General features: G+C 44.8%; 1 protein-coding gene across 4 annotated transcripts in view; it reads right to left on the bottom strand.

The window, feature by feature from the left end:
- btbd9 (BTB (POZ) domain containing 9) overlaps positions 1–18,778 on the bottom strand; it is a 153,770-nt gene that overhangs the window by 123,516 nt on the left and 11,476 nt on the right. For all 4 annotated transcript variants that reach the window (XM_059645062.1, XM_059645061.1, XM_059645063.1 and 1 more), the window contains 3 exons: positions 12,981–13,344; positions 2,437–2,701; positions 847–1,066 (listed from right to left, as the gene is read on the bottom strand). In XM_059645062.1, the coding sequence (XP_059501045.1) occupies positions 847–1,066; positions 2,437–2,701; positions 12,981–13,344 (849 nt within the window). The remainder of the gene's footprint in view (positions 1–846; positions 1,067–2,436; positions 2,702–12,980; positions 13,345–18,778) is intronic.

Genomic DNA, 18,778 nt, shown 5'->3' with positions numbered 1-18,778 from the left:
TCAAGCCTAATTTTGAAGAATGAGATTACCTCTTGAATAAAACCCTATCGAACACAGATATAACACAGTTTGTAGCTGGAGGAACACAGCAGCCGGACAGCATCGGAAAAGCATAGAAAGCTGATGTTGCCGGTTGTGCACCTTCTTCGTCAACTTTCCTGCTCCTCTGAGGCTGCTTGGCCTGCTGTTTTCCTCCAGCTCTACACTGTGTTATCTCTGACTCCAGCATCTGCAATTCTTACCATCTTTATCAAATACAGGCCCTTGTTGCCCAATCTTACTTCATTGGGCTACTTCCTGGAAACGTGTCTAGTGACCCAAGTAAATGGCCTGCTAGGTCAGTTCAGAGACAAGTTAAGAGTCAACTACAACGCTAGGGGTCTTGAGTAACACGTAGACCAGACCGGGTAAGCTTCTATGGAACATGTGAATTGACTGCAAAAGCTTTTATAGGTACATAAAGAGGAGTCATTATTGAACACAAACATAGGTCCTTAAAGTCAGGATCTAGGGAAAATGTAAAGGGAGACGTAGAGATGGCAAGGTTAATATTTATAGTCATGCCTAATTATCCTTGAGAAACTGATTAAGAGTGACATGTTTGATATTTTAGAGACCAGTTATGCATCAAACATTTGGTATGAATCTGGAGACCATGGTGAGCTAGGCCAGGGAAGAACTAGACAGGTATTTACATATCACATTGCTTTAATTGATTGCAGCCCTTTTCATACAAATTTCTTAATAGTGTTCAAATTTTGCAGTTAGGACATGGACATGTTTCTTGCGTGATTAGTCCAACAAACCACGTAACTGTAACTTCCAAACACATTAGCTCAAACTCACCGACTGTCCCTATCCCACAGCAGCATGCGAATGTGATTCAGGATTGATGCCTGGCCCAATTTCACCTCAATGCCTGACCTACAATCCTCATCAATTGGGTGTCTGCAAAAGCCATGGTCAAGATCGTAATTTTGAGTGTCGCCATCAAGCAAAGCCGCTTTCAGTTCTCCACCAATAACCTGCGCTCCATATTTCATTGCTGCAATGTTCTCTTCAGGAACTGTGTAAACAGAAAGATGCAGTTGAATAAGAATCCTGAGCTCATCATGCACAAAATACAGACCAGGTACAACTGAAACGAATTAACAGGACTCACTGAAAGAAAAAGTCTTCGCTGCAGTGTTCATACTTGCTGACTGCATCTCGGAAAAGTCTCCATACTCACTGTGCATGTCTATGTCTACTGTCTGCACTTACTCAAGGTTTCTCTGCCTAGTGTCCGCGCTCGCCGCGTGTGTCCCTGCTGAGTGTCTGCGCTCGCCGCGCGTCCCTGCCTAGTGTCCGCGATCGCCGTGCGTGTCCCAGCCTGCCTAGTGTCCGCGATCGCCGTGCGTGTCCCAGCCTGCCTAGTGTCCACGCTCACCGCGCGTGTCCCTGCCTGCCTAGTGTCCGCACTCGCCACGTGTCCCTGTCTAGAGTCCGCCTCACCATGTGTGTCCCTGCCTAGTGTCCGTGCTCGCCACGTGTGTCCCTGCCTAGTGTCCGCACTTGCCGCGCATGTCCCTGCCTGCCTAGTGTCCGCACTCGCCGCGCGTGTCCCTGTCCGCCTCGTGCCCGAGCTCGCCGCACGTGTCCCTGCCTCGTGTCCGCACTCGCCGCGCGTGTCCCTGCTTGCCTAGTGTCGGCGCTCGCCGCATGTGTCCCTGCCTGCCCAGTGTCAGCGCTCGCCACGCGTGTCCCTGCCTGCCTAGCATCCGCGCTCGCCGCGCGTGTCCCTGCCTAGTGTCCGCACCTATCTAGTGTCCGCGCTCGCCGCACGTGTCCCTGCCTAGTGTCCGCGCTTGCCACACATGTCCCTGCCTACCTCGCGACTGTGCTCACTGCATGTCCCTGCCTGCCCAGTGTCCGCGCTCGCCACGCGTGTCCCTGCCTACCTAGCGTCCGCGCTCGCCGCGCGTTTCCCAGCCTGCCTAGTGTCCGCGCACGCTAAGCATGTGTCTGTCTCGTGTCTGTACTCACTGAGGGTATGTTTCTGTGCAGTATCTCCTTTATTTGTTAATGGGATGTGGGCGTCACTGGCGCGGCAGCATTTATTGCCCATCCCTAATTGCCTAGAGGGCAGTTCAGAGTCAAGCACATTGCAGTAGGTCTGTAGTCACATGTAGTCCGGATCACGTAAGGATGGAAGTTTCCTTCCCTACAGGACATTAGTGAGCCAGATGGGTTTTTCCAGCAATTGAAAATCGACAGTGGATTCACGGTCATCGTTAGATTCTTAATTCCAGACACTTTAATTGAATCCAAATTCCACCATCTGCGATGGCAGGATTTGAACCGGTCCCCAGAATGTTATCCAGTTCTCTGGATTAACCCTAGGCCATTGCCTCCCTCTTTACCCACCAACCCCATTTCTGTAATTTTTGTACTCACTGAGCATTCCCCTGTAGTTCAGCTCCATATCACGACTTTCTGATCGAATCTTGATGGCATCTAAAATGGTGTCTGCAGAGAGCAGACCTGCCGGCCTTACAACATTCAATAATTCTGTCAAACTCATTAAGGGTAGGCGGACTGCCTTCATAATCTCCACATGTCTCTCGTTTGGATTGAGTTTGCACCAGTCCACCAAAGCCAGAAAAATGTCCTTCTCTGCAGCAGCAAAGGAATCTCGAGAGACAACATTGAGTAGGGCTGCCTGTAGGTAGATACAGAGTAAACTGACTAGTTACAATACACCTAAGTACACGCAGTGAATGGATTGGGCACTCTTTTTTGCATTTTTGTATGGATGAATAACATAATTTATTACAATATTCAGTTTGATAGAAGACGCTGTTCAAAGCACTCAAAAACCAGTTTAATCTTGGCAAAGCTTAGCAGGTCTGGCATCTGTGAAGAGAAATCAGAGTTAACGTTTTGAGTCCAGTGACCCTTCTTCAGAACTGCGCGGACAACAGTCACAGCATCCAAACTGTTAACTCTACTTCTCTTCACAGATACTGCCAGACCTGCTGAGCTTTTCCAGCAACTTCTGGTTTTGTTTCTGATTTACAGCATCCACAGTTCTTTTGGTTTTTACAGATTAATCTTGCTTATGTCTCTCAATTTCAATTTTATTGAAGAAACATTGTTAACCAGCAGTGTGGTACTAGCTTTATACTCACTTGTCAGATGGCTGAGCACCAGGATGAAACCTTTGAGAGGAAAAGTAAGGTGAACGGGGAGGACTGGAAGAATCAAACTAACTGGAATAGAAAATGATTCAGAAATACAAAGCATGAGAAAGGAGCACATCTGACGTGGTCACCGATGGGTTTGCAGTGAATGTGTATCAACATAAAGAATGTGGTAAATGATGTTGGTGAGCTGCAGACACAATTGAGCATTGAAGACTTTGATACCCTGGTAATAATAAGGCATAGTTTAAACAAGGATTGAAGAGTTAGTTAATATTCTGGTACAGGAAGCATTCCAGAAAGATTGGAAGGAAAACGTGAAGGATACTTGCAGTATTGATCAAAGATCTTTCACAATGTTGAATGGATGAGATAGATGAAGGAAGAAAGAGACAATAAGCTGGTCAGAATTAAGGAAGAATCACAGAACTATTAAACTGTGAGTATATGTCAGTCTACCAAAAAGTAGGAAGGAGATGGAGAAGCAAATCGCTAGGTAAAACAAGGAAAAATATAAGAATATCAGCTTCAAGATAATATAGTGTGAAGCTGGATGAACACAGCAGGCCAAGCAGCATCTCAGGAGCACAAAAGCTGACGTTTCGGGCCTAGACCCATCAACCTCTCTGATGAAGGGTCTACGCCCGAAACGTCAGCTTTTGTGCTCCTGAGATGCTGCTTAGCCTGCTGTGTTCATCCAGCTTCACACTTTATTATCTTGGATTCTCCAGCATCTGCAGTTCCCCTTATCACAGAATATCAGCTTCAACTGTGCAGAAAGAGGGGAGGCAGTAAAAGGATGGATAGAGACGGGAGTTCTAGTCTAACAGCAGCCTCTTTAGGGATCTGCTTATTGGGAAAATAAATCAGTGACACCACAGGGAAGTCGTGAGTTAGCTTGTTTGGCATTTTAAAAAGTGCATTTTTTGAAGGAAGAGGTTAACTGAGAAACAACAGGAATTAGTAAAAGTCAGGGCCAATAATGTAATACAAGGAAGCACCTGAACTAAAATAGGTTCAGCATCCTTTCAGGGAGGTTTGCAAGTATTGTGGGGAGTGTTTAAACTAACTTGGCAGGGGTGGGGGAAATCCAGAACGAAGGCTCAGAAGGGGAAGTTGCACAGCCAAAATTAGAAGAGACAGCAATTGAGCCAGGAAGGCACATAAATTATAGGCCAGTTAAGGTACGACTGAGTTTCACAAGATTGGATGATGTTTGTCAGACTCGATTCTAATAAAATAAACAAGGCAGATGAGTTGAGGGCACAACATGAAACATGGGAGTACGATGACATTGATTACACCAGCAAGGGATGACATAGAATCATAGGCCCATTGAATCTGTACCACCAAAAATACATTAAGTTTCCATTAGCCCCACTTTCCAGCAGTTGGCCCATAGTTTTGAATGCTATGACACTTCAAGTGTTCATTCAAGTACTTTTTGAAGTTTGAGAGGTTACCTGCTTCCACTATCCTCCCGGGCAGCACATTCAAGACCCTTACAGTCTGGATGAAAAAGAATTTTCCTCAAGTCCCCTCTAAAATCTTCGGCCTTTCACTTTAAATTATGCTCTCCATTACCGATCCTTCAACCATAGAGAACAGTTGTGTTTTATCCACCCTCTCTACGCCCCTCACATCTCACACATCTCTGTCAAGTCTTTCCTTCACCTTCGCTGCTGCAAAGTAAACAACCCAAACATATCCAGCGCTCCTTGAACTTTAGATCCTCCATCCCAGGCAACATCCTGGTGAAACCCTCTCCAGTGCAATCACATCCTTCCGATAGTTTGGTGTCTAGATCTGGGCACAGTATTCCAGCTGTGACTGAACCAAAGTCCCGTACAGCTCCAAAATAAACTCCCTGTTCTCATAATCTATGCCGCAAGTGATTAAGTCAGTGCCCTGGATGCTGCCTTAACTGCCATATTAGCCTCTTCTGCTACCTTCAGGGATCAATAGACAAGGACCCTAAGATCCTTCTGTTCCTCTGAGCTTCCTCATACTCTTCCATTCAATGAATGCTGCCTTGTCTCTTCTTCCAGTGTATCACCTCAGTGATCTGGGTTAAATTCCATTTGCCACTGATGTGTCCACCTGACCAATCTGCAGCCTTTTTCCTTACCTTACTTTCCTTACCACTCTGCCAGTCTCAGTGTCATCCGCACAAGCATTTATCATTTCGCCCACATTTTCTTCTATACGGTGTTTATATGTAACACAAACAATAAGGGACTCAGCGCTGATCCTCGCAGTACATTACTGGACTCCAATCACACCACCAACCTTCTTCCACCACCTTCTGTCTCCTGTTATAAGGCCAATTTTGGATCCAAGTTGCCAAGTTACCCTGAATCACGTAAGGTTTTAAATTCCTTATCAGTTTCCCACAAAAGGGCCTTATGAAATCAATATAAACTACATCCATTGTCCTACTCTCATCTACATGCTTTGTCACCTTGAGAAGGTCAACCAGATTTAAAGTCATAGAGTCATTCAGTATACGAACAGGCCCTTTGGCCCACCATGTCTGCCGACCAACATGCACAAAGCTAAAATAATCCCATTTAATTGCATTTGATCCATAGTCTCCTATGCCCTGACATTTGATGTTCTCTCCCACATACTTAAATGTTGCAAAGGTACCTGGTCCCACCACCCTGTCTGGAAGCGCATTCCATATTTCCTCAACACTTTTCGTCAGATAGCCTCTAAACCACTTACTCTTCAACTTGAACCATACTGTCTGGTCGTAGACACATCTGTCATGGGGAAAAGATTCTCATAATCTGCCTTATCTATACCTCTGATAATTCTGAAACCTCGCTCAGATTCTCCCCTCAGTGTCCTCTGCTCCAGGGAAAACAAACTCAGCCTATCCAGTTTCATCTCCTAACTGAGACGTTCCAACCCAGGCAATATCCAGATGAATCTTCTCTGCACCTTTGTTCCTCAGTACTCCGTAATGATTTGCCATTCATTGTCTAAATCCTTCTCTTAAACATACATAGAACATAACAGCACAGTACAGGCCCTTCGGCCCTCAATGTTATGCCGACCTGTCATACCGATCTGAAGTCTTATTCAAACTCCCAACCTCAAACTTATCAGGCTTAAATTTCTTCGCCGTTACTCTGCCCAATTTACCAGCTGATCAATATCAGACCATAGCCTAAGATCATCCTCCTCATTACCAACAACATCACCAGTTTTTGTGTCCTCTGCAAACTTACTCATTATTCTTTCTATATCCATATCCAAGTCATTAATGTACATTTGATTTGGTTTGGTTTATTTCTGTCACGTGTACTGAAGTACAGTGAACAGTGTTGTCTTGTATGCTTTACAGACAGCTCATACAGCAAGGGTTCCAGCACCGATCTCTGTGGTACACTGTTGGTCACAGAGTTCAAATCTCAAAACCACCCTCCACCATCACCTTTTGCCTCTTATTTGGAAGCCAATTCTGGATCCAGTCTGTCTAGCCTTCCAAGTCCATATAAGTGCATATAAAACAGATCAACTGCACTACCCTCATCGTTACATTCAACGCCTTTTCAAAAAAACCTCAATTCAATTAGTCACACAGGATCTCCCTCCAAATCTGTACTGACTGACATTGCCTTTCCAAGTGTTGTCTTGTCCCTCAATATTTTCCCTGCCACAGACATCAGACCAAATGGTCTGTAATTACCTCACCTATCCTTGCTGCTCTTCTCGAAGAAAGGAACCACATCAATTATCTTCCCATCATGTGGCACTTCACCTGTGGCCAATGAAGCATTACATATCTCCTTTCTTATACTATACTTTTAGCCATACATTCATCTGACAACTTTCTGTTCCTATACTCAAAGCATGTGGCAGAGGAAGTAATTGGAGATTACAACATTATTCATCATCTTCCCTAATCTAAACATCATCTCACCCTAATTCTCTAAATTCCTGCTGCAGGACCTAATTTCTTTCTTTTAATCCATGTCATTGAAATTGCCATGTACCACAACTACTTGCTGCTCACCCTGCCCCTTCAGAATGCCCTGCAACCGCTCTGAGACATCCCTGACCCTAGCACCAGACAGGCAACATACCACTCGAGAGTCTCATTTGAGGTCACAGAGCCACCTGTCAGTTCCACTTACAACTGAGCCCCCTCATGACCCTTGAAGTACCATCAATGTTGTTTAAGATCTCTTCATCAGCTGGGAGGACAGACATGCTAATATCAACACCCTTGAAACAGATAATTGCACTAGCTATCATAATCATCCCATATCATCTAAAACCAACACTACTGGGCCAGCCACTTGCCTGAGTTCCACTGCTAAAACAAGTCCTACTCACCTAACCCAAGGAATGCACTCAAACGAGAGGAAGACAAAGGAAGCGTTTCAATGACTCCCTCAAAGTGTTCCTCAAGAAATGCTACATAGATGGGAGGCCCTCCTTCACAAGAAGCCAATTTGGAGTAAACCTTTGTATGAAGGGACACAATTCATTGAGAACACCCACTGGCAAGGGGAAGTACAGAACAGGAGAAAGGAATACCAACAATCTCAAAGCCAAGGATCCCTTCCACCTCCTGGAAGCACCTGCCAAGCATGTGATTGGAGATGTGGCTTTTGGATCAGGTTCATCAGGGACACAAGGACCCACAGAACCCAGGACCTTTAACACAGATTGTTTTTTAATTCATTCATGGAACAAGGGTGTCAGTGCCCATCCCTAGTTGCCCAGAGGGCAGTTAAGAATCAGTCACATTGCTGTGGTCTGGAGCCACAAAAATGCCAGACTAGGCAGAGATGACATAGATAGTAGGAATTGCCAATGCTGGAGAATTTGAGATAACACGGTGTGAAGCTGGATGAACACAGCAGGCCAAGCATTACCTGAGTTTTTGAATTAATAGTCTAGTGATAATACCACTAGGCCATCACCTCCCCTTCCTAGGTGGACAATCACACTCGTTAGCAGACAACTGCCAACAACATGTCAAAGGGAGCAAAGTAATGGAGGCCCTAGAGGAGTAGAGCAAGAGTAGCGTGGACTTAAAGAATGCAATTAAGAGGACAAAGACAATGAAAATATACCGGTGGACAAGATTAGGAAGAATCCAGAGATATTCTACAAGTACATCGGGAGTGAGAGAACAACTAGAGAAAGAGTAGGGCCAATTAGGGACCATGCGGTAAATCTGTGAGTAAAGCCGAAAGACATTCGTAATGTTTCAAACGAGTACTTCACATCTGTCTTTACTTGGAAGGAGAATGACGGTACAGAATTCAAGACGATGAACTGAAAAGTTATTGAGCAGAATGAGAGAAGAAGCAAAGATGTATTAGCTACACAAAAGCCTGGTTCGGCCACCTCTGGAATATTGCGTCCAGTTCTGGTCACCTCATTACAGGAAAGATGTGGAAGTGTTGGAAAAGGTACAGAGGAGATTTATCAGGATGTTGCCTGGAATGGAGGGAAGGTCTTATGAGGGAACGTTGAGAGCGCTAGGGCTTTTCTCTTTAGAACGATGAAAGATGAGAGGTGACTTAATAGAGATGTACAAAATGATCAGAGGTATAGATAGAGTGGACAGCCAGAGACTTTTTTCAAAGGGTGGAAGTAGCTAATACAAGGGGACATAGTTTTAAAGTGAGTGGAGGTAGATAGAGGGGAGACATCAGAGGTAGGTTCTTTACTCAGAGTGTGGTCGGGGCGTGGAATGCATTGCTGGAGAGGGTAGTGGAGTTGGCCTCATTAGGGCACTTAAGTGGCTATTAGATAGGCATATGGATGATAGTATAAGGTAGGGGTGGAGGTTAGATAGACCTTAGGATCAGGGTAAAGGTTCAGTACAACAATGTGGGCCGAAGGGCCTGTAGTGTGCTGTACTGTTCTATGTTCTATGTATTAGAGGTTTAGCAGGTTTAAAAGTGGAAAAATCCCCAGGTCTGTTCTGAGGAAGGGTCACTGGACACAAAACGTTAACTCTGGTTTTTTTTCTTCACAGATGCTGCCAGACCTGCTGAGCATTTCCAGCAACTTCTGTTTTGTTCCCAGATCTGGATGAGTTGCATTGCAAACTACTGTGGGAGACGAAGGAAGAAATAATAGGTACCCTGAGCCAAATTCTTAAAGCATCTCTGCAGACAGGGAAGTTGCACAGAGATCTGAAGAACAGTTAACGTGGTTCCATTTTACAAAAAAGGTTCATAGAGATACAGCAGTGAGTCTCACATCATCAGCAGGAAAACAACTGCAGAAAGTATTCAATGTGAAAATTAATCTTCATTTAGAGGCAAGGTTTAAACAGGGATAGTCAGAATGGATTTGTCAAAAGAAGGTTATGCCTAACAAATCTGAATTCAAATCTGACCAATAAAACCTAACACACCGTACACCTTCTTAACAACCCTATCAACCTGGGTGGCAACTTTCACGGATCTATGCACATGGACACCGAGACCTCTCTGCTTATCCACACTATCAAGAATCTTACCATTAGCCCAGTACTCTGTATTCCTGTTACTCCTTCCAAAGTGAATCACCTCACACTTTTCTGCATTAAACTCCATTTGCCACCTCTTAGCCCATCTCTGCAGCTCATCTATGTCCCTCTGTAACCTGCAACATCCTTCCGCACTATCCACAACTCCACCGACTTTAGTGTCATCCGCAAATTTATTAACCCATCCGACACCCTCATCCAGGTCATTTATAAAAATGACAAACAGCAGTGGCCCCAAAACAGATCCTACCTGCCAAAGACTTCCTGGTTCTTCTTAGCTCTCTCTTTAGGTTCTTCCTGGCTAACTTGTAACTTTCAAGCGCCCTAACTGAGCCTTCACGCCTCATCTTTACATAAGCCTCCTTCTTCCTCTTGACAACAGAATCAACTTCTTTAGTAAACCACGGATCCCTCGCTCGACCACTTCCTCCCTCCCTGACAGGTACATTCTTATCAAGGACACGCAGTACCTGTTCCTTGAACAAGCTTCACATTTCAATTGTGCCCAGCCCCTGCAGTTTCCTTCCCCATCCTATGCATCCTAAATCTTGTCTAATTGCCTTTCCCCCAGCTATAACTCGCCCTGCAGTATATACCTATCCTGTTCCATTGTTGAAGTAAATGTAATTGAATTGTGGTCACTATCACCAAAGTGCTCACCAACCTCCAATTCTAACACCTTGCCTGGTTCACTACCCAGTACCAAATCCAATGTTGCCTTGCCGCTTGTTGACCTGTCTACATCAGGAAACCCTCCTGCACACAGGCGTTTACCACAGATATCAGTTTTGAATTCTTTCTCGTTTGTCATATCCTTAAATGACGTAGCTGAGAGTGTGGGGGAGATGATAAATAAAGAGACTTCTGGGCCCACGAGCTGGAAATTCTGAAATTGACAAGAAGAATTGTCAAGCATACTGACTTCTAATTGTGGAGGCTGAGGGGCAACTCTCAGATACCTTCCCCTATCTCTCCTGCACCATGGCCCCACAGTGGAACACCAGGACATTGCATCCACAATGTTTATTAGCCTCATTTCATCCAGTCATCTCTACCCCTACTACCTCCACGCTCGTAACTCTCAACATCGCACAGCCCATTTCTACCTCCTTCCCAAAATCACCAAATGGGGCTGCTGGGACAGACCCATTGTTTCTGCTTGGTTCAAAAAACTCATCTCTACCTGCCTCAACTTGATTTTTGTCTCCCTTTCTTTCATAGCTTACTACTTACAAACTGTGATTCTTCTGACACTTAATATCAGTTTCAGAATTCCAGTTTGCGAGCGCAAGCCTCTGCTTCTTTACTACAGACATACAATCCCGTCACACATCCATGCCCCGTCAAGGCTGACTCGGGATCTCTGCTTCTTCCTGGAAAAAAATGCCTGAACGTCCCCATTCACTGCCACCTTCCTTGGCCTGGCCAAGCTTGACATCTCTTTGGATAACTTTTCCTTTAACTCCTCTCACTTTCTCCAGATCAAAGGGGTGGTGGTGGGTATCTACATGGCCCGGCTATGCCTGTCTCTTGGTGGGGTACTGGTGCATTACTTGTTCCAATTCTACTACCGAGCTCACTCACAACACTTCCTGCCGTACATCAAAAGCACCATTAGTGCTGTTTCCCTCTCTTATCTGGAATTGGAAAAATTCATCAAATTCATTTCTAATTTCCATACTGCTTCCACCTTCACCTGATTCATCTTTCATTCCTCTCTTCCCTTGCTCAATGTCTGTGTTTCCAGTTACCTCAATTATACGTCTTTGCACCCTGCTTCTATTCCATTCTCCCAGTTCCTCCATCTCCATACCATTTGTTCCAATGATGCCAACTTCAACTAGGGAGCCTCTGGAATGTCCTCCGAGGATTCCCTAGCACCGTAACTGACACAGCCCTCACCCGGGTCTGTCCCATCTCCTGTATTTTGACCTTCACCCTCTTTCTTTCCTCCCACAACAGCAATAGGGCCATCCCTGCAATCAACTACCATCCTATCAGCATCCATATCCAAAAGATCACAAGCTATCTCCAGTGACATACCACCTTCAGACACACACTCCCCTCTTTGTCAGCCTTCTGCAGGGATCATTTCGGCCCAAAGACTTGACCTCCCTGCTTCTCAGATATTGTCTGACCCGCAGTGCCTTTAGTTTCACATTTACCAAGGTCCTTCTGATCCTCGGTGCTGTGAAATCTGTAGAATATCCCAGAGTACGGTGGATCTGGTCACACATTAAACTTAGTGAGAATTTGGGCAGATTTTTAACTATGAAAGGGTTGAAGGGTATGGAGAGGCCAAGATGAAGACTTCTTTGATCATATCAAATGGAGAAGCAGGATCAAGGGCAAAACTGCCTACTCCTGCTCCTACCTCTTATGTTCTTATCAAATGCTCATGTGGAGAGCCAATACTGATATCAGTGGTTGAATGGCCTCCTCCTGGATTATAATCATTTTCTGATTCTATGTCTCCAGCCACAACAGTGCAGCAGCAGGAGGGTAAGGTAGTGCATGTTATTCCCTGGCCATACCTAGTAGTCATTAAAATAGAGGAGCATGGTTAGGCCACTGATAGAATACTGTGTGAAGTTCTAGTCACCACACAATTGCAAAGATGTGACTGCAGAGGAGATTAAGCAGAATGTTACTGGGATGGAAAGTCTCAGTTATGTGCAGAGACTGGCGGGCTGGGTTTATTTTCCCTCGAGCAGAGAAGGCTGCTCTGATTGACAGAGGCAAAATTACAAGAGGCATAGATAAGGACAGATTGTGAGAATCTTTCGCCATTGCAGACTTGTTTGAGGTGAGTAAGTGTTTAGAGGGAACCTGTAGAAACATATTTTCACTCGGAATGTGGTAGAAATAGAAACACACTGCCTCAGAGAGTGGAGGCGACAGGTATTCTCACAACATTTAAGATGCATCTCGATGACCACTTAAAATGCCAGGGCACTGTAGGCTGTGGATCAAGCGCGTGGAAATGGAATTGTGTGTTTGTCAGTCTCCGAGACATGGTCAGCTGGAGGGGCCAGTTTCTATGCTGTATGACTCCAGGTAATGTCACTGATAGACATTATTGGTGATTTTGATAAAAGCTCAAGCAGCTCCAATCATTTAATGACTATCCGTAGGTGGAAGTTTTGAAGTAGACTTTCCTCAGCATTTTCAGTAAGAGTCTAAAATTCCAAAGAGAGTATTACTTAGCAGAGACACACCTGGGACAGTTAATTTATCATGGGATTTAGGGTTTAATCAAGACTAAAAAACAATGTTACTGCTCATTATCTTACCTTTGAGAGAGACAGGAAACCATCACTACTAAGAACTGCTTTTGCATTCCTGTCCATGTACAGGCAGCAGGTATTGGAAAGTTTCTGTAGAGAGTAAAGACTGGCCACATCATAAACCATACAGACGTTATTAATACTGAGGATCGTGCACAGATACTCCGATGTGGCATCTTCCAGCTCTGGGAATCCATATTTATGAGCAAGACTGAGGAAGTCCAACAATATTTCCTCTTTTTCATTACTGAGTGTGACCTGGCCTGTGTAAATATATTTCAGGAGCATTGTAAATGCCTCTGCTGGCGTATCCTCCAATGGGATTTCAGCCTGCGAATGTGCCTCACGCATTCCACCATACAATAATGCCCTAGGCAGAGAGAAGAGCAAGGTTAGCTGCAAAGACAATTGCGTCATTAAATACTGTTGTATAACCAAAATAGCAGCTTGTATTGATACAGTACTTCAATATGGTAAAACAGCATTAGAAAGTACAGTATGAGGCACAGCCATGAGATAAATTAAGGCAAGTTACGGCCAAAAAGGTCGACTTTAAGGAGCCTCTTACAGAAGGGAAATGGCTTATAAGTAAGGAGAACTGAACAGAGTGAATGTCAGAGATAATGGGAACTGCAGATGCTGGAGAATTCCAGGATAATAAAATGTGAGGCTGGATGAACACAGCAGGCCTAGCAGCATCTCAGGAGCACAAAAGCTGACGTTTCGGGCCTAGACCCTTCATCAGAGACAGGGATGGGGTGAGGGTTCTGGAATAAATAGGGAGAGAGGGGGAGGCGGACCCAAGATGGAGAGAAAAGAAGATAGGTGGCGAAAGTATAGGTGGGGAGGTAGGGAGGGGATAGGTCAGTCCGGGGAAGACGGACAGGTCAAGGAGGTGGGATGAGGTTAGTAGGTAGATGGGGGTGCGGCTTGGGGTGGGAGGAAGGGAGGGGTGGGAGGAAGAACAGGTTAGGGAGGCAGAGACAGGTTGGACTGGTTTTGGGATGCAGTGGGTGGAGGGGAAGAGCTGGGCTGGTTGTGTGGTGCAGTGGGGGGAGGGGACGAACTGGGCTGGTTTAGGGATGCAGTTGGGGAAGGGGAGATTTTGAAACTGGTGAAGTCCACATTGATACCATATGGCTGCAGGGTTCCCAGGCGGAATATGAGTTGCTGTTCCTGCAACCTTCGGGTGGCATCATTGTGGCACTGCAGGAGGCCCATGATGGACATGTCATCTCTCCGACACTTCCGCCATTTACAATCCGACCCCACCACCCAAGACATTTTTCCATCCCCTCCCCTGTCAGCTTTCCGGAGAGACCACTCTCTCCGTGACTCCCTTGTTCGCTCCACACTGCCCTCCAACCCCACCACACCCGGCACCTTCCCCTGCAACCGCAGGAAATGCTACACTTGTCCCCACACCTCCTCCCTCACCCCCATCCCAGGCCCCAAGATGACATTCCACATTAAGCAGAGATTCACCTGCACATCTGCCAATGTGGTATACTGCATCCACTGTACCCGGTGCGGCTTCCTCTACATTGGGGAAACCAAGCGGAGGCTTGGGGACCGCTTTGCAGAACACCTCAGATCAGTTCGCAACAAACAACTGCACCTCCCAGTCGCAAACCATTTCCACTCCCCCTCCCATTCTCTAGATGACATGTCCATCATGGGCCTCCTGCACTGCCACAATGATGCCACCCGAAGGTTGCAGGAACAGCAACTCATATTCCGCCTGGGAACCCTGCAGCCATATGGTATCAATGTGGACTTCACCAGTTTCAAAATCTCCCCTTCCCCTACTGCATCCCTAAACCAGCCCAGTTCGTCCCCTCCCCCCACTGCACCACACAACCAGCCCAGCTCTTCCCCCCCACCCACTGCATCCCAAAACCAGTCCAACCTGTCTCTGCCTCCCTAACCGGTTCTTCCTCTCATCCATCCCTTCCTCCCACCCCAAGCCGCACCCCCAGCTACCTACTAACCTCATCCCACCTCCTTGACCTGTCCGTCTTCCCTGGACTGACCTATCCCCTCCCTACCTACACTCTCTCCACCTATCTTCTTTACTCTCCATCTTCGGTCCGCCTCCCCCTCTCTCCCTATTTATTCCAGTTCCCTCTCCCCATCCCCCTCTCTGATGAAGGGTCTAGGCCCGAAACGTCAGCTTTTGTGCTCCTGAGATGCTGCTTGGCCTGCTGTGTTCATCCAGCCTCACATTTTATTATCTTGAAAACCACCAGACAGGTAGTGCAGGAGCCTCCTGGGGACATCATCTCTAAAATGCTTCTGTGGGAACAGATGTGACCCCAGAAATTGCACGTTGTCTCCCTGATGCCTGGATAAAGAATCTTCTTGAGCATCTGTAGAACGTATAGATAGGAGAGGGTCGTGGAGTCGGCCTCATTAGGGGCATTTAAGCGGCAATGAGTTAGGCATATGGATGCTAGTATAAGGTAGGAGTGAAGGTTAAATAGACCTTAGGATTAGAGTAAAAGTTCGACACGGTATCGTGGGCCAAAGGGCCTGTACTGTGCTGAACTGTTCTATGTTCATACTGAAGAATGAAGGTGAACAGCCTGGGGCTATAGTCCCCGTCATTACCAACAACATAGGAGAAAACAGAGATGGAATCCTATAAGCAGAATATAAGAAATTAGAAAATAAATTAAAATGCAGCACCTCAAAAGTAGAAAACTCAGGTTTACTCAATGTCAATTCTGAAGAACGGTCACAGGACCTGAAACATTAAGTCTTGTTTTCTCTCCATTTAAACTCTGTGTACATCCAGACCAGAATCTGCTGAGTTTCTTCAGCAATTTCTGCTTTTGTTTGGTTTACTCTCAAATAGATGTGCTAGCCAGATCAGGAAGAAGTAAATAGACAGCTAAAAGTGAGACTGAAAGGATGGTGTAAGAGGGTGGAATTTGGATTCTCGAGGCACTAGGACCAATTCTGGGAAGGTGGAAGCTGTACAAGCTAAATGAGTTGCATCACTGAAGGACCTGGGCCAACAGCCTCACAATGGACATTCACTGGTTCTGTAGGAGGGGTGGTTTAAACTAGAGTGGCAGGGGTAAGGGAAAGCAAGCTAGGAGATGAGAGTGAGAGAAACAGATCTGAAAATGAAAAATAAACAGAAGTAAAAGACATGGCCCAGCAGCAAATAGGATCATAATACAAACAAAGTACAAAAATGTCAAAAAGTCCAAAGGTACTGTTTTCATCTGAAAGCACGGAATATTTGCAATATGTTAGATGAATTAACAATGCAACCAGCTGTAAATGGGTATGAAATCAATGTGACTGCAGAGACATGTTTGCGAGTGACCAAGTCTGGGAACTGAGCATTCAAGGGTACTTAATCGTTAGGAAAGCCAGGCCAAATGGAAAGATGGTGCGGTGGCATTGTCAGTGAAAAATTAAATCAGTTCAACAGTAAGTGCTTTTGAATCAAAAAAGAAAAAGATAAGTTAAGACCCTTACAGTCTAAAACAGGAGATAATGAGAATAAGGAAATGGCAGACCACTTAAAAAATCTTCAGTTCTGTCTTCATAAAGATAGATACAAATAGTTTCCGAGGGAAGCGTGAATCTTTTGGAAAGAAGGAAGTGAAAAAACAGTAGTGTTAGTAAAAGAAAGGTGTAATTAATGGGACCATAAGGTGATAAATCCATTGGTTCTGATAATCAACGTCCCATGTACTAAACAAGATGACTCTGAAAATAGAGATGTGTTAGGTACTTTCTTCCAAAAATTCTGTAGATTCTGGAACTGTTCCAGAAAATTGGAGCATAAACCAATGCAACCCCACTGTTTGAAAAAGGAGGGAGAAGGCAAACCAGGAATTACAGATTAGTTAGCCAAACATGTGCTGATAAGGAAAATACTGGAGCCTATTATAGAGTATGTGATAATAGGACACTTTTTTAAAAAAACAGTACTACACCAGGTCAACACGGACTTATGAAAAGGAAGTTGCATATGACAAACCTACTGGACTTTTTGAGGACATAACACATAGTATAGATGAGGGAAAACGACTGAATGTGGTGTATTTGGATTTTCAGAAATTTTCTTATCCAGTCTCACTGACATGCCTTGCTAAGGTATCAAACTGGAATTCAACCTCTGCTATTCCCATTGTAATCACACATAAAGATTTTAACAAAATATGCAAAACTATGCAAATGGTTTTACATATGAGGTCCAATTCTACATGTTTCATAGCAAAGATTCTGTATAGGTGTATACAGATAGCCCTGCAACTTCATCCGCAGATGCCTACTAAACAGACACCGACAGGACACAGTGTGCCCTAACACACTGACCACAAGATTTTAACAAAATATTCAAAACTACCAAATTTACCTGTCATTTTAGATCCTGAGTAACAAAGAACAAAGTTTCTGTATTTAACAATAATTACTATTTACAGTACTACAAATAAATAAATTCTGTCCAGAGGTAAATAGCTATAGACTATCAAACTCTATTAGCTAAAACTTTAACCCTTTATAAAAGTTCTCACACGCACACAGACACACAAAAATTTTGATATGGTTTGAAGGCAAACTGGGAAGGTCATTCAACTGTCCCTGTCCACATGGTTGGCTGAGACAATTCTGCTGGCATGCCAAGACTCTCACTTCATCAATCCTTTTCTTTTCCAGGTCCATTTACTTCCTTTCAGAAGGCAAAGAGCAACTGGTTCACAGATTGTTTTATTCATTAATGGGAGGTGGGCACTGCTGATTGCCCATCCCTAGTTGCTCTTGAACTGCCTTCCTGCTACGTGCCATAGGTAGACCCACAACACCATTAGGGAGAGTTTCAGGATCTTGACCCAGAGATACTGAAGGAACAGCAATATATTTGCAAGTCAGGATGATAAGCATTAAAGGAGAGCTTGCAGGGGGTGATGTTCCCAGGGGTGTCTGCTGCTCTTGTTCTTCTAGATTATGGTGGTTGTAGGCTTAGAAGGTACTTAGCACATATGTTATCTCGCAATTGTTAGCCCAGGTCTCACTGTGTATGAACATAATTTGCTTCAGTATCTAAGAAGTCACAAATGATACTGAATATTGCGTAGTCATCAGTGGAAATCCCCACTTCTGACTTCATAATGGAAGGATGGTCATTTATGAACCTGTGAAAGATATCTGGGCAGAGGATACTGTGCTGAGGACCTTCTGCAGCGGTGGACTGAAGTGAGTGACCTCCAACAACCACAACCATCTTTTGCGCTGCATATAAACCCCAGACAATGGAGGGTTTTACCAGATTCCCATTAACTCCAGTTCTACTAGGGTTCCATGATGGATACGACATCCAGAAACAGTCACTCCTTCCACCACTGACATGCAGTACCAGCATTTACATCTTGGTATTTATTCTCACAGAGAGTAAATATTTTTATTTGTCTCTACCAAAATGAAGCAATTGCTTGTTCATCGATTGTATTTAATGAGGTTGCTGACTTGCTCGCCTAGCTGGTTTGTTTTCGCTCAGATGTTTTGTCTAGGTGACATCATCAGTGAGGCCTTTGATGAAGCAATGTTATTCTACTCTGCTTGGAATGTATACTGTCCAGTTCATCATAGTGAGTACTGTCATTTCCAGTTTTGATCTGTATGGATTTATATGTGGGATCCAATTCTATATGTTTGTTGATTACGTTGCGAGTTGGGGAAACCATGCCTCTAGGAAATGTCTATGTTTTGCGATAGGGTTACTACGGTTACCTTGCCCCAGTTAAACTGACGGCCTTCATTGTCTGAGTGTACCGATATAAAGG

Source organism: Stegostoma tigrinum, chromosome 4 (assembly GCF_030684315.1).
Source record: "Stegostoma tigrinum isolate sSteTig4 chromosome 4, sSteTig4.hap1, whole genome shotgun sequence".
Lineage (NCBI taxonomy): Eukaryota > Metazoa > Chordata > Chondrichthyes > Orectolobiformes > Stegostomatidae > Stegostoma > Stegostoma tigrinum.
This window is presented reverse-complemented; position numbering and strand designations above follow the sequence as displayed.